General features: G+C 31.2%; 3 protein-coding genes across 3 annotated transcripts; 2 read left to right on the plus strand and 1 right to left on the minus strand.

Annotated features, from left to right (window-relative positions):
- Positions 1 to 43: 43 nt before the first annotated feature.
- Positions 44 to 1,647, plus strand: LOTGIDRAFT_152556 (hypothetical protein; the record flags this gene model as incomplete). The annotated part of the gene is made up of 13 exons (XM_009045986.1): positions 44 to 163; positions 592 to 691; positions 841 to 864; positions 1,057 to 1,059; positions 1,096 to 1,099; positions 1,176 to 1,179; positions 1,216 to 1,219; positions 1,256 to 1,299; positions 1,336 to 1,339; positions 1,376 to 1,379; positions 1,416 to 1,419; positions 1,456 to 1,459; positions 1,496 to 1,647. The coding sequence occupies 13 exons, from the start codon at positions 44 to 46 to the stop codon at positions 1,645 to 1,647; spliced, it is 471 nt and encodes a 156-aa protein (XP_009044234.1).
- Positions 1,648 to 1,913: 266 nt separating this feature from the next.
- On the minus strand, positions 1,914 to 11,313 carry LOTGIDRAFT_181463 (hypothetical protein). Its single transcript, XM_009045987.1, has 19 exons — positions 11,202 to 11,313; positions 10,615 to 10,826; positions 10,224 to 10,301; positions 9,909 to 10,010; positions 9,273 to 9,581; positions 8,796 to 8,900; positions 8,344 to 8,450; positions 7,970 to 8,115; positions 7,392 to 7,602; positions 6,835 to 7,117; positions 6,476 to 6,643; positions 6,020 to 6,157; positions 5,574 to 5,717; positions 5,037 to 5,154; positions 4,646 to 4,778; positions 4,199 to 4,334; positions 3,765 to 3,862; positions 3,233 to 3,385; positions 1,914 to 2,812 (listed from the first exon to the last, which is right to left on the minus strand). The coding sequence occupies exons 2-19, from the start codon at positions 10,804 to 10,806 to the stop codon at positions 2,665 to 2,667; spliced, it is 2,769 nt and encodes a 922-aa protein (XP_009044235.1). The 5' UTR covers positions 10,807 to 10,826; positions 11,202 to 11,313; the 3' UTR covers positions 1,914 to 2,664.
- A 177-nt stretch (positions 11,314 to 11,490) lies between these two features.
- Positions 11,491 to 15,143, plus strand: LOTGIDRAFT_152558 (hypothetical protein; the record flags this gene model as incomplete). The annotated part of the gene is made up of 7 exons (XM_009045988.1): positions 11,491 to 11,739; positions 12,007 to 12,112; positions 12,589 to 12,657; positions 12,964 to 13,028; positions 13,296 to 13,398; positions 13,739 to 13,866; positions 14,994 to 15,143. 7 exons carry the CDS (start codon positions 11,491 to 11,493, stop codon positions 15,141 to 15,143), a joined length of 870 nt encoding a protein of 289 aa, XP_009044236.1.
- Between the last annotated feature and the right edge of the window lie 525 nt (positions 15,144 to 15,668).

The following is a 15,668-nucleotide window of genomic DNA, read 5'->3' on the forward strand; positions in this document are numbered from 1 at the left end:
AACATTCATTATATTATATTTACAGACAAGAACTCAGTAGAAGATGAGTACATTAGATTTACCCTCAAAGAAATTATTTATACAAGAAGTTAAAGAACATTATATTAAAACTAAACCATCACAACATCCAGTTAGTGTTTGGGTACAAGGCACTGTTATAGAGGTAATAATGGGTCCAATGTTAGGTCTATCTGGAATATGGGGCCAATGAATTTAGAAAGTGGTTTGATTTAAAATGCTTTTTCTGTACTGGTATTCTAAAGAGAATGAAATTCTTATTTCTAAGCTTTCCGAATTATTCATACCTATTTGATTATTGGGTTGACTGGAATAATGATAAATTTATTCAGACTAACCTCTTGTCTGAAACATCTGCCTCTATTCCAGCCTCTGATAGATATTTTGACAGTGATCGTCTGAAGTAGGCTAGTCAGAAAAACTAGTTCCTGTTATGGAGATTTTCCACTCCTCGGAAGGTTTAGTCTTGCTAAAATTAGAATTTATGACCATCATTTCTTGATCAGAAAAATGGTTTTCATGTATGTATGATATATAAAAAAGTTCCTGTACAAAATGCCCTTTTTATTTTAGAACAATGATAATTGTAGTCAGCAAGTAATTGATGATGGAACTGGTATAATACAAGTTTTAGGCAATGATAAAATACCAAATTGTCCTAAAGTTAAAAAAGGTAAAAACAAGTCCAAATGCTACTCTAAAGTCTGCATGCAACCAATTCATTGCAATTAATCCAGGAATCCAGTTCCAGAGTATTTTTTGTGACATGCTGGCCAATTTTTTCTCAAAATATGATGTAATAAACCTTTGTTTTAATTATAGATACTGGTATTCATAAATTACAAGGTAGACTTTAGCCACTAAAATTAATTTAACATAGAGACACCGTGTCAAGGTTAATCCATAAATGTTATCTTTATTCCATTATCTGGAATGTAAAGTATATTTTCATGTCTTACTACCTTGTTTATTTCATATTATCTGGTTGTATTTTTATAGGCAGTATGTAATGATAACTGGTATTGTTATATATTGTAGGCAGTATGTAATGATAACTGGTATTGTTATATTTTGTAGGTCAGTATGTAATGGTAACTGGTATTGTTATATATTGTAGGACAGAATGTAATGATAACTGGTATTGTTATATTTTGTAGGACAGTATGTAATGATAACTGGTATTGTTATATTTTGTAGGACAGTATGTAATGATAACTGGTATTGTTATATATTATAGGACAGTATGCAATGATAACTGGTATTGTTATATTTTGTAGGAGAGTATGTAATGATAACTGGTATTGTTATATATTATAGGACAGTATGTAATGATAACTGGTATTGTTATATTTTGTAGGAGAGTATGTAATGATAACTGGTATTGTTATATATTATAGGACAGTATGTAATGATAACTGGTATTGTTATATATTATAGGACAGTATGTAATGATAACTGGTATTGTTATATTTTGTAGGACAGTATGTAATGATAACTGGTATAGTATTAGATGTAGAAACTACACCAATATTACGAGCTATTAAAGTACAAGATTTATCAGCTAATTCTATCATGGAAACAATGTGGATACTGGAAGTAATTGATCAAACTTTGACCTGTTCCTCCTGAATAGTGTATTAATTAACTTGTGGACTTCATAAAGAGAAGTTTTATATGGATTAACTGCAGTGTCCGCACCATTCCAAATTCACACATAATCTTTAAGGGTTGAAGTGCTTTTTAGCACAGCCTTTTGATCCTTCCTTGTATTTATATACCAATTCTAGTGAAGAAACATTCTTGTGCATAGTTTGAAGATTGTGACTGTTATAAGAAATAAGTGATAAGTAAATAAGTGCTCAGCACTTGAACAAGTACTAAAGAAAGACCATTGTATGTTTTTCATTTAAGTTTAATAAAAGTCAGTTATGATTTTAAAATAAATTATGAATGCATGAGTTGATGTAAAGGAATAAAAACAATGAATTTCTTAAAAATGTGTGGCATTCATAAACAAACACAAACAAATATATATTTACATTGAACACATACACTAACAATTTTTAACTGGTGCAAGTACATGATGTACTGTTATGAGGAACATGATTTCCATTTAAACATTGATTAATCTTGTTGACACTTCTAAGTGTTGAAATTAACCTTCAGTTAAAGTAGAGTTTGACAAACATTCAAAGAAGTTACCCATTGAATTTTGATTTTCTAAAGAAATCATAATTTCCTTATGAAAATATTAACAGGGGCTTAGTTTTCATCAAAGATATTCATAGATGGGTTAATGCAAAAAAAAAACAGAATCAATTGCTTTATTTTGAGGTAGCATAATTATGCTGTTATACACAGCTTTTGGACTGAATAAGATTCAATTACTATTTATCTTACCATAATGAAAAGATCAAAGTGTTAATGTCTAAATGCAGCTGTAAGTGGAAACATATATACCATTACAGATAAACATATAAGAAATTGAAGACTAATGTTGTAATACATTATATCTATTTGTCTCTGTAAGTGCACATCTATGATTTACGTAGATGTCAGTCAAGCCTCAACACTGTTCTTTCACTTCATTGTCAGTAGCTGCCATAATTTATATTATTATATCCATCTGAGTCCAGTCATAATCTATCAGGTAGTAACAGTTGGCTCATATTTCCTTTCATTACATAGCTCTCCTTCTTCAATACAAGTTTTAATCCAATCTTCATTGATAATATTGAACTTTTTACTTCTTCTTCTTCTAACTTCACGTAGCTGACCAACACGACTTGTATCTCTGTATAAATTATAACAATAGATATATAAGCATGGCACCATTAATTCTAAGTTGACCCTCATTACAACCTTAAATTCCAAGCTCTGATAATTAATGCCAACCAAAAGCAGTATGATTTAGAATGAAAACTAGTTTAATAGATACAATTCTGTAAGACTTATTTCTTGGTATTTCTTTTTAACTGTTAAAAACATTGTTGTTCACTTGGCACACTCCATCCTAAACAATGTTGTATGAACTGGTTATCACTGACTAATTGTGACACTTGCCAATACTATATCTGACCTCCAAATACTTTTATATGATTTAAAAATCTGAACCTTACAAGAATTGTAGAATCATCACGACATAGGACAATGTTTGTAAGAAATCTATGAAAAATCAATATTTATTACCCATCTCTAACCAGATATTACTTACTTTGAATCTATCAATACATGTGAGACCTTTTCATCCAGTCTTTCTGACACTGTTGCACCAAAGAATCTCAACTCCAGGCCAATAAGATCAAGACTACTATTAGGAATTTTTGTTGAGGCATCACTGATAACTAAATTGTTATCCACATAGATCCTGTAATATATTTTAGTATACAATACAGGATACTATTGTGGACTCTGCAATGACTCTGTCATGTAGGCACAGCTAAGATGTTGACATGGTACCTTCAGAATTCAGGTCACAAAAGGGTAACATGTAAATCAAACCTAGCAAATGAGTGCTACAGACTTAACATATTAAAGGGCCATTTCTATCAAATATTCAAAAAGAGTTAGCAAATTCATGATAATGTCAGTTTGTAAGCTGTGGTACCTTCAGACCTGCCTACATGGATTCAAGTGAGTGGCTGACAGGTAAATCAGGACTAGCAATTGAGTACCACAGTTGAAGTTGAAGATGTAAACTTTACACATCTTTCAAAAGAATTAACATTGCTTTATCTGGTATTTACCTGCACGTTCTAAATAAACCATAAGGTGATTCATCAGGAAAATAATTCTCTTCTATCTTAGCTATATCTTCATTGTCTAACATATCTTCATCTTCAAACTATAGAATAGAAAATCTTTCTTTTAGAGACCAGATGAGTTTCATGTTTCATAAGCCTTCTGGGAACAATAGACAGTCTTTCATTATTTTAGGGAAAACGTGTTAATTGACATACACGAAAGATTTGAAGGGATTGGTTTTCCAATAATATTTCACACAAGAAACGAAATGAAATCAAGTTTTATATCCCACTTTTTTGCAGTGATTAGGCTAATAGCAAGAAGCAATTTAAGGCCAATGTGCAAAAAACATTTGAATATACTACACCGATTCCAATTGTAAACAAGACAATAAAGAATACTAGTTCATTAAGAAAGATGATATAAAATTCAATACCTTTTCCATTTTATCAAAAACATGTTTTAACTGATCTTCTTGTGTATCTGTATAATAACTATCACCATATACATCATAATCTTCATCAAACTTACGTTGAGTTTTAGGTGAGATGTGTATCATATCTCCTGGAGTCCTGAAATAAATTGATTATTAATTACAACAATGGCAAATATTGCACCAGAGATTAGTGCTTGACATTAACCTGTGTTCAGTTAGTTTTTTGAATGATTTGCTTTATTGTATCACCATAGATGTTGAATAGCTATCTAAATTCTGAATGGGAGACATTGGTTTCCGAAACAAATTCTTTTCTCCACACAGGAAAAGGTGTGACCGATTTGTAGTATATGGTCAGAAATGATAAAATACCGACAAATAGACATAAATTGTGACAAAAATATATGAAACACTGTACTTAGATATTACCGGTATGTAAACCCTTACCATGGAATATATGTTTCATTTTCAATACATCTAACAAACCAAGTACCTTTAACAATATCATAAATATTACGTTTGATAAGGTTATTAACTCTTACAGCTATCTTATCAGCTAATATACAGTATGTTTCTCCACCTAAAATCATATATTACAGACATAAAAGATGACTGATTTGACATAGGCTATTTAACCATAAATTCTTCCCATTAATATAGACGTAATAAAATATTCACAAACAATGAACAGAAAGAGGATGTTTATAACTAAGATTTACTTATATGACTAATGGGAATAAAGCCTTATTTAATATAAATTGTAAAAAATAATATATTAAGTAGAAAACAAATATAACTGTTAGGTTAGTGATCTTCTAAACCATCAATAATATCTAACCTGGATTTTGTACAATTGTTCCACCATATTCTACTATTTTCTTCTCTAATTCTGGTTTCGGCCAATCTTCAGATCCATTTATTACACATATTTCTTTATTTTCTAACATCTTGGATATCTGGTGAGACAATGTTTTTTTTAAATACTAGCCTACTTAAGGTAGAGACAAAAATGCTGTCAAAATATTTAAAAAACAAATGCCATAAATTCCTTGAAAATGATCAAAGCAAATGAATCCATTATTCAGGCTTGTATTCCTTATTGGCCAATGACAAAAATTACATTTATCCCATTTAAGCTGAGTAAGACTTGGAATAAAATAAGTGGAATGTCTAAATTTTTATCACTTCTGTAAACGTTCTCTTCTTATTTTTGACAGTGCAATAGCTGACTAAGTTAAGAAATAATTTTTTTTTTACTAATACAACCAGAAACAAGTTGGCCTAGTCTCAGCTCTCAAAGCTTTCTTGATTGTCATAAAAATCTTAGAAATTATCTGAACTCACTACATGTTTAATTTGGTACCAATATACTAACCTGCGTAATATTAGAGGTATCTATGGCTTTAAATCGTGAACCTAATGTAGGGCGGACAACTCTTGATATCACTTTACGCTTCTTCTTCACTGGAGCACTGTCATCTAAATCATATCTTGTTCCAGCTAATTTACCTCCAGACTTCTGACAAGTGAAATACAAAAGTCGATGAAATGGTAGTATGCTCATTGAAGGATTTGTTACAGTAGCATAAAAACACCTGCATGCACTGATAGTCTAAATGATCTGATCAATGAACATAAAGCTTTGAAAGTCCTTATAACAATAGTGAAATGTGAATTCTTAAACCTAGAACATCTGAAAACATGATTTACAGAAACGTCTTGTATAGTAATGAAAATTTTATATAAAATTTCTTTGGTGTTTTTGTCAAGCCTTTTCGAACATTATTTTTTAACTTGAAGGAAATGCTGGGTTGTTGCTACCTGTCTTAATTCTTCAAGTTCTACAGTAGATAAACATTCAAACCAGGGTTTATCATCTCGAAAACATTCCACTCTAGGAAACCTTAATGTACAACCAGTTTTATATTTATCACTCTCGGTTATTTCAGCAGCTTTCACCTACAAGTTTCAAGACATTAATCTACAATTACTATTACATAAGACATCTGTCATTTAGAACACCTAGGTAATAATGCCTTAATTGTGCTATGGTTAGTTCCAAGTATTTAACTATTCACAAGTCTTTTAATATTGTAATGAAACAGAAATAACAATAATAATAATAATATACTGAACAAAATTATTACACCAACACTTTATTATAACAGATAGACTGATGGGAACATTCCAATATCAATCATGTCTGATGCCACCAATACCTGGAACTCTCAGACTCTTATATAATCTCCTTTACTCTAAACTGATTTGCTTCATTACCTGAACAATACATGATTTAGAAGGATGGATCCAGGCATCTGGTTTCTCTTTAAATCCTGCTGCTAAAATCAGGCAGTCTGGAGGGTTCCTCTTGTCAAATACTTGCCAATGATCAGCTAGTTTCTTATTGAAGTCACTTAATTCTTTCTTAGAATAACCTGAACCAACCTGAAATGTGTTCCACAAGTGTATTGATCTTTAGGTTCAGTAAGGGGTCGAATATTATTCTGTTTATCAGCTTCAAGACCTGCATAACTCAACAGCTCTATAATCTTATTTATGGTCTAATCTGATCAATAATAAAAAAAAAAAAAAAAAGAAGACAAAACTTAAAAAAAAATGACTCGATTACAATATACCTTACAAAATGAATGAAAAACTTGAGGATGTTCCCCATCATCAGAAGGTACAGCCACAGCACACATAAAATGTGACATCATACCAGCTCTACTTCCTACACCAAAATATCCTCCAACTATAACTATATCTAACTCATCCATTAAACCACCGATATACTCAGGTTTAATTTTAAACCATCCTCCTTTTCTTGTGTTAGGTCTGTACACTGATTCTGGGTTCTTCACCATAATACCTTCCTCTCTACCATCTATAGCCTCATTCAGAGCATCCGCACAATCTTGACTGAAACATCAGACAGTTCATTTTAATATGGAAGTCCAAAAAGATATAATCAATGCTGAGATGTATTATCTATTTGCTCTATTGGATCATTCTAGACAATCCAAAAATGAATAAAATCCAACAGGTTTGGCTTTAAGGCAGTTTTACAACTATAAGGTTACAATTTAATAGTGCCTAAATGATTTATAACACTATTCTCTAAAAAATAAGCTATATGACACTTCAAGCTCATAAGCTGATGAAAATAAACAATTACGCCTTTACAGCTACTCACTTGTTATGTCCCTCTTTAACCTGACTGATCAGTATTCTACCTTCTATAGTATTAAATACTTTATCTATATACTTTAATCTTTCTTTTAATGGTAGATTAGTCAGAACTTTATCATTATAGAGTAAAATATCAAATACTTGTAGACAAGCTTGATATCCTTTAGTTTCAGCTAAATCTGATGATTTAATATCAAACTTTTCAGCTTTCGTACCTGCAATCAAATTAAAATGGGATATGGAAGAGTAAAAGTACCTACGCCAACAAGCTCGTAACACACTGGGTTTATAAATGATAGGGAGCAGAACATCCAGACTCAAAATTTAAAAGTATTATTTAAAATATTGATAGGTCTTCACCACTCATAGCACTCACTAAACAACAATAGCTCAAACAAATAAGAAACCAAGAAGGCAAGGAGCAGCCATTTTACCCCAAACCTAGATATACTCAAAATTTAATTCACTGTGTATAGTACGCACCCCTCTGTAAGGGGCCCATTTTTGGGTAAAAGACTGCGCATTATACTTGGAAATATACAGTACTCATGAGCATGAAATTGAAAAGGAAAAGAAACATACCATAAGTTTGAGTTTGAGCATGATAGCCCAACATTTCTCCATCTAATATACATTTCTTTATACCTGGTTTAAAACTATTAGCTATATAGGGAGTTAGAGAACCATCAAATGCATTACTACCAAACACGTGTGTATATTCTTTACCACTGGAAAAAATATGAACAAATTTAGAAAAACAATTCAAATTTTGATATCCAATTTTAATATCATATTCTATAATTATTTTACATTATTACAAACAATTAACATATATAAAACTAAAAATAAATTTTACATTGTGCTGTCTCAAGAATAATTTCATTATCATAGGAAGAGAAAGAAGATAGAAATGCACATGACTTTCAAGTCAATTAAGAGGTTAAAAGAATTCCAACCTTCTAGAAAAATATTTATATTCTTCTTCATTTTTATGTAATAACATTCTCTCTCCATCAAACTTAGTTTCAATAAAATACATTTTACCATCCATTAAATTCTCCACCTACAATATAATATCACACAGTTTTTAACACGAAGACATTTGAACTCTGACCCCGGATTTACACATTAACCAGTTTTAATTATTATAACAAACCAATAACCATTTAATGCTAGACAGTCATTGGCTTTACAATTAGGCAAATTTCGGAGAGCCAGTAGCAGCTTGGATTCGACCACGGTTTTAAATCAAGATTCTTTTTAGCCATCTAAGATTTCAGATTCTCTAATTGGAATTAGAGTACTACAGATAAGAACTGATGTGTCTCAAAAGTACATAACAAGAAATGCCATTAATTAACCCTAATTATTATAATGACTAGGATTCTGAAGAAATAAATCCACCAACCTTTTCTGGTGAGCCTCTTTCTCCTAACATTGGAGTAAAAGGCGAGAAGATAGTTATTCCTATCTCATGTGCTCTAACAGCTGGATCTCTCAATAATCTACACACCTAGTCAAATTAAATACACAGTTATCAATAAGGAATTTTTTTTTACAATGACAATTTAACATACTTTGTATGTCAGTTATTGCAGTTAAAATCCACATTACAAATTTTATAGTCCAATTTACCAAAGAATAATCAACACATGGGACTTAATTTCTATAAAGTTTGATGATTTTAGAAAATATAGTAATCTCTTTGGATAATAAATCTCAATTTCAACTTAATTTTTGTGATGAATAATCAAATGACTAGAACACTAGCCATCTTAAGTTTTGGAGAATAAAGTCGCTGATTTTGAAACCTTTTTAATGAAGGCTGACAACAGAACACTGTCGTTACTGGACCGTAAAACGAAAAGGTATAAAAGAGACAAACCTTCTCAAGGTTATTGTTAACATTATATAGCTCTTCAGCATCTGTATGATACACAGACAGCATGGAGGCCTGACTCAAACCAACTTTTAGCTCTTTCACAATCATTCTTATTAACCATTTCTGTTCTATAGCTGATAGATTCTTTAATAAATGGAGGATATTTTTTCGAACTGGTTCTTTCTTCTTAGCTGCATTATTATTAGCTATAGCATCTAAACAATCATTAACATCTTGTATAGCTAATGTACCTTTGTCAGGGCACCTGTTTTTTAATACATAGTAGGCTACATTAGCAAAATCACCAGCATCCTGTAAATAGTAAAACAACTTCATTAGCACAATACAGGTTTAAAACTTCCAAGTCAGTGATGGAGCTTAATACTGGAAATCTTAGAATATTTTTTCATAACATTTGGCATATAGATGAAAGAACGTCAACTATACCTACACATAGCATATTTTGTGAATGAAAACTACATGGAGGTGAAAAAACATGTATTGCGTCTCCATTATTTGATGAAAAATTTGCCAAACTTCTTAATAATCAAAAACACTTCAGACAATTTTGTAAGGCAATATGCTGCACAAAATTTCTTTGACTTCCATTGCCATTGAATACTTAAACAGAACACTCACCCCTCTAGCTGTTTTAGGTGCTTTGAAATTCAACAATCTTGTTGCATCTGGACTATCTTTACCCAAACATAAAACTTCAATCATCAATTTAGCCAGCATATTCTGAAATAAAAATATTAAAACAGAACCTGAAACATGTTGTTATAAATTGATAGTCAGGTAAACAAGTTGGAAAGAAGACAATACACCAATGCGCAAGTATTGACTAAACTAATTGACGTATATCATTCAAGACGCGTTGGCATATAATATTTTAAGTGCTTAAATATCAAAATTTCATACAGTCAAATATAAACTGTAAGTAAAAAATAATACCTCTTTAATGCCATAAGCCAGTCTTTCTTTATCTAGATGAGGTAACAATAATCTCATGGCTGGGTAAAATGAATCCACCTAAAAATAAACGGAAATGAATTAAATGAAGTTAATAACATATAAGCTAAATATTTTAATTGTCAGTTAGATTATATTATATTTTATCTTTTGTGCTGTCATTTGAACCAATGTCAACGACAGAGAGTCTGAGCTTATTCTAACAATGGACCTTCTAGTGTTCACTGATCAAAAACACTCTGACTGAAAATATCTGCTTTAAAAATAACCCTTATGGGACTCAAATAAAATTATCCAATCCTTGTCTAAAAAAGATTACAGATTTGATGTTAATTGAACAGGTTGAACATTGTTTCTCAAAGGTTGTTCTTACCAAGTCAGGTTTGTCTCCATGCAATTCCTTATGATAATTTCTCCAGATATCAACAAACTCTTTCAAAACTTTCTTTTTCTTGTCATTGCCTTGAGTTTTGCTAATCTTTTCTAAAAGTCCACATAATTCAGCAAAACCAACTTTGGAAGCAACTGTCACTTCATTAGCATCCCTAGATGTAGAAGCTGCCATTTTTTGCTGCAGCAATATTGCTGTAGAATGAAAATAAATGCTAAAATTTTCTTATGCCAATGGAAATGCAGATGTTGATCACGATTTATGCTTTAGGATCAAGTTTTTCTCTATTTTATCCTCTTTATTAGTACGTTTGTTCATAATCAGTCATCAGTCAATTAAACTTTGACAGTATGGAAGAAAAATATAGATGAAATGGATATGATCAACTGAGGGTCAAGGGGACCACAGGCACACGGGAGATCTTTCCATTTTAAGATGCTTAGGAAATAATTTCCTACTACGGCTACACAGAGGAACCTTTTCATCCAAAATTCATTTTAACAATTTTTTACAGTAATTCCTCCAGATCCTTGTGACATTCAGGCAAAAATGTTAAAATAGATCCTTACCTATCTTAACGTTGATGAATCTACAGTTTTTGCTGATTTCTTACCAAAGAAAAATGGAATTTCAAGTTTTGTTAGAGAAATGTCGAAATGCAATGTTGATATTATAAAGTCCTTTTTTGTTTTTCTACATTGAAGATTTGTCAAGGGAAGTAATTACGGAAAGTTCAGATGCGATTACCCAGCCATTTAAGCAGACGATTTTTTATAATGTCAAATTTATCCTCTTGTACCTCTTTGAAGTTTTATTGGAAGAAATTTATTGTCATTTAAAAATCTGAGCATTACAATAATGACAGACAACTTGACAAAAGAACCTAATGTACTTGATGCTGATGCATCAAAACCTGTGATTTCCATAGACAAATTAGAGAAGAGCAGTTTAGAATCTAAAATTAGAACAGATGCAAGACAAGAAATTGCAGAAAAGGACAAAAAGAATGCTGATATTAATCCACAAAATGGAGAAAACATTGATAAAAATCTCAAGACCTGTGAAAACCCAGAAGCTATTCTTCAAGATATTGAAGACTGGAACATGGTAGTCCTTTCAATTTATTTCATTATTATAAAGGTGTAGGCCTAGTTTCATAGACATGTCCTGGTCCTGGAACTAGATTGTGGTACAAATGGGACGACTCACAACTTTTCTAGTGTAGAGTAATGAGCAGTGTTTACTTCCAATTTTTGTGGAGCTCTAAGATTAAATGATTTATTAAGTTTTCAATAAATAGGCTTTAAGTGATAAGCTTTATAGCATAGTCTTTATGCCTAAATAAGCTTAAATAGTTTTCAATCTATCTTTCAGGACTGTCAACAGTTGATGAAAGAAAATAAAAGAATTAAGGCAGGACTAAAAATGCTTTTAGATGAAAGAGAAAAGCTGCTAACTGAAAATGCTAACCTATCTGAAGGTTTCACATTTAATCAGTTTCATAGAAAATTCAAGCATGATAATAAGCTATTATAAAGCCAAGCAAATATGACCCTTGTCCTGAGACAAGATGTATAAATGTGATAAGCATGACATTATCACATCCGAAAAAGGAACTGGGTTAAGCCAGATGTGTAGGACTAAGGGCCATATGCAGCGCTCGTACTTTACCTAAACTTTGACTAAAGTTAGACTTAAGTCGGACTTTAGGTATGCACCGGTCGATCTTTACGAAAGTCGTGCTTAAATTTGACTATCAAATGTAGAAAATGAAAGCCTTGATCCTAACTTTGTAGAGTTCAACTTTAGTCAAGGTAAGAGCGCTGCATATGGCCCTTATTCTGAGGTCCTTAGCAGACTTTTCTCCATTAAAATTAATTTTTTATTACAGGTTATCAGATTTTCACTCCTTATTCTTCTGAATTCGTATATTATTTCATGACATTTTTTATGTAGGTGTAGAAAAGTTCCATGGTCAGATCCAAGATCTTCATGTCCTTTTATCAAGAGTAGATGAGTTAGAAGGTATGTATATGTGGTCAATTTCTGTGTAAAAGAAATGCAACTTTTATTTTTGTTGAAAATAAACATGGCATAGCTGAAATTGTATTTGTCAGCCAAGTTAATATTTGAATGCCTAAGCTTTTATCCCATGAAGCTTTGGCTTTTTCAGTTTAACCTTAAATGATATCTTGACCACTGAATTTAAACAATTTAAGCCTCTAAAACTGGACAAAATCAATGAAACTTGTTCTAAAATGGTGCACTTGATATATACTTTTTATATAAATCTTTGAAATTAAGACATTTTTTATATAATGAATTTTACAGCTGAAAATAAAGATTTGAAAAATGCTGCAGATAAATTACAAACAGAAGCGGAGAACATCAGACAGGTAGACCCGTGATTACAATTTCTGTTTTTTTTTTTGGTACCTACATATTTTCTTCAAGACATTGGGGAATTGATATGGTTGGTACAAAAGATTTAAACAAAAGTTAAGCAATTTATGGTGTGACTTATCTTTTGCTCTACAGCAGAAACTATCTAAAAAATAAAATAAATATGTATGTGATTGGAAGACAAGTATTCTACTATTCAACGGAAGTCCTTGTCTGAACCCAGGAAGGTGTTTTTTAATATCATAATGATTTTTTTTAAGGAAATAATAAGAAAAGATCAGGAACATATGGAGAAATTACAGTTTTTAAAGGAAAGTCATAAAGATGAATTAAAAAACTTGACAGATCAAATGACAGCTACAGGTATTAGGACTTTTTCTTCAAAATTTCCATTTTTCGTAGCTGAAGTGTATTTACTGTCAAATTTTTGATTGGCTAATGAAGATAAGGAACATCATGCAGTGTGTAATAAGGGAATTTTCTAACGATTTGACCAAAAGATTCAATGTCATGCAGTGTGCCTTCAGGAAATTTGCCAAAACACTAAAACATGCACATCCTGCATAGCAAATAAGACATTTTTTTTCTGCATCACTAAAAAGCAGAAACATATTATTATACCAATGTCAGAACCGAACACTGGACCAGATTCGGTCCTGATATAAAACACATGAAATTGATGTAAGTATTTCTTTCTGTCAAGCTGATTATGAGAAGAATATTTTACAAGAGAAGATCAGTAAGAATGAAAAAGAAATTCTTGGTTTACAAATGGAAAAGAGTCAATTACAAGCTCAAAAAGTGACTGAACTATCAGACCTAAAAAACGAGGTACTTTCAATTTCAATAAATTTGTTGATTTTGCTCTTGAAATTCAGCAGCCTTCAGACTTTCCAAGTTTATGTCCACATAATGTCTGTTATATCATAGATACATATTGTGGGTGACTGCTTGAAACCTCGTATATGCCATATTTGGTTATATTGACTTTTTGGTACCGCTCGGCTCGTAAAAGAGCGGATCTTGAGATCAAATCCTCGTATTCTTAGATTGATTGTAAATAACTCTAAAAGCGCTAAGTAAATAACACGTATATAAACAGTCAGATTTAAAACCTCGTAAAATATATTATTATACGAGGTTCAATGTTCCTTTTCTGCGGATGAAAATGAAAAACCTTGTATACTGTATTAATATAAGAGTTTTTGGTTCAATAGGCCGGAGATATCGAATTGTTATCCGAGAATGAAAACCATGTATAGCGGTAAAAAAAATAATAAAAAAAGATTTCAACAAAATACGCGTACAAATAATTTTTTGCGTTTTTCTCGAAAAGTAATTCCGCGTCATATATCGTTATACGAGGTTTCAAGCAGTCACCCACGATATATAAACAATGTAAAAATGAAACTAAATTACTAAACTTGCTGCACCTGGTAAGACTAATATAGTGAGTGAAATTTTTGTCATGACGGCAGCTTTAGCTTTCTTCTTTTTAATTTTCAACTGTCAAGGGTTTTTTAACAAGCACAACCTGTAAATATCAAGGACTAAAGTATTGAATCCTATGACCAGATTGAATAACCATTGAATATTGATTCAGATATTTCTACATAATCTTCAATCCAAATAACAAACAGTCCTAGATCCTTTTATGTCTTACATCTATTCTACAGTATGAAACAAAACTAGCCAATCTGCAACGACAAAAACTTCAACAACATCAAAATCAAATAAACCAACAAAACCAAGAAATGTTTAGGAAGGTAATACAACATTTCTTCAATTTAAACTTAGGATATAATCATTATCATGCTCTCATTAAGAAAAGATAATATTTTAATTGCTGTTCGTTCTATAGAGTTGACACAAATTCTATCAAAACTCTGTGTATAATAATTTTATTCATATCAATACATATTGCCTCATGTGAATTATTTCATCTTTGATTATTGTAGAAACTTCAACATATGAAGGATGAGTATGAAAAGGAAATTAAAGGATTAAAGAGAACAATTGAAGATTATCAAATTGGAAGTCGTCCATCACCAAGAAGTCGCGAAAGACTGACTCTTACTACTGTAGGAGGAAAGAAGCGAAAGTCATAAACTCCATATTCTGAGATTGTTTTTATGGGTACTAAGAGTATATAATTAGTTTTTTCTGCACATAACAGTACTTGATGTAACTAAATTTTCTCCTCGGTCTGTGGTTTGGTAATTTTAATTACAGTAGAAATTGTTTTTACAACCTCTTGATGACCAAGCAATCCTGATAGTCACTATGAGCTGTGGAATGGCAATCTAGCATTATATTTGAACAATGTGTTGGTATCAAAGGGAAAGAATAACCATTATTTGTGATAATAGAGTATTTCTTTCTTAATATTATATTTACAAATAAAATATTCCATCCATATTAATTGTTTCTTGTATAAAAAATCTTCTTCACAATGTTCATCAAGATCCAACTATGTGATAGTTAATAACATCATTTCAAGTTACATATTCCACAATTTTACTGTTCTCTTCCTTTTACACGTTTCTATCAGCAATCACACCACATTTAGAGTTCAAATAAAATTCAGCTAAAAGCACATATACTCTTCTTCTATTATGTATCTAAAGCACCTA

Source organism: Lottia gigantea (genome assembly GCF_000327385.1).
Source record: "Lottia gigantea unplaced genomic scaffold LOTGIsca_1, whole genome shotgun sequence".
Taxonomy (NCBI): domain Eukaryota; kingdom Metazoa; phylum Mollusca; class Gastropoda; family Lottiidae; genus Lottia; species Lottia gigantea.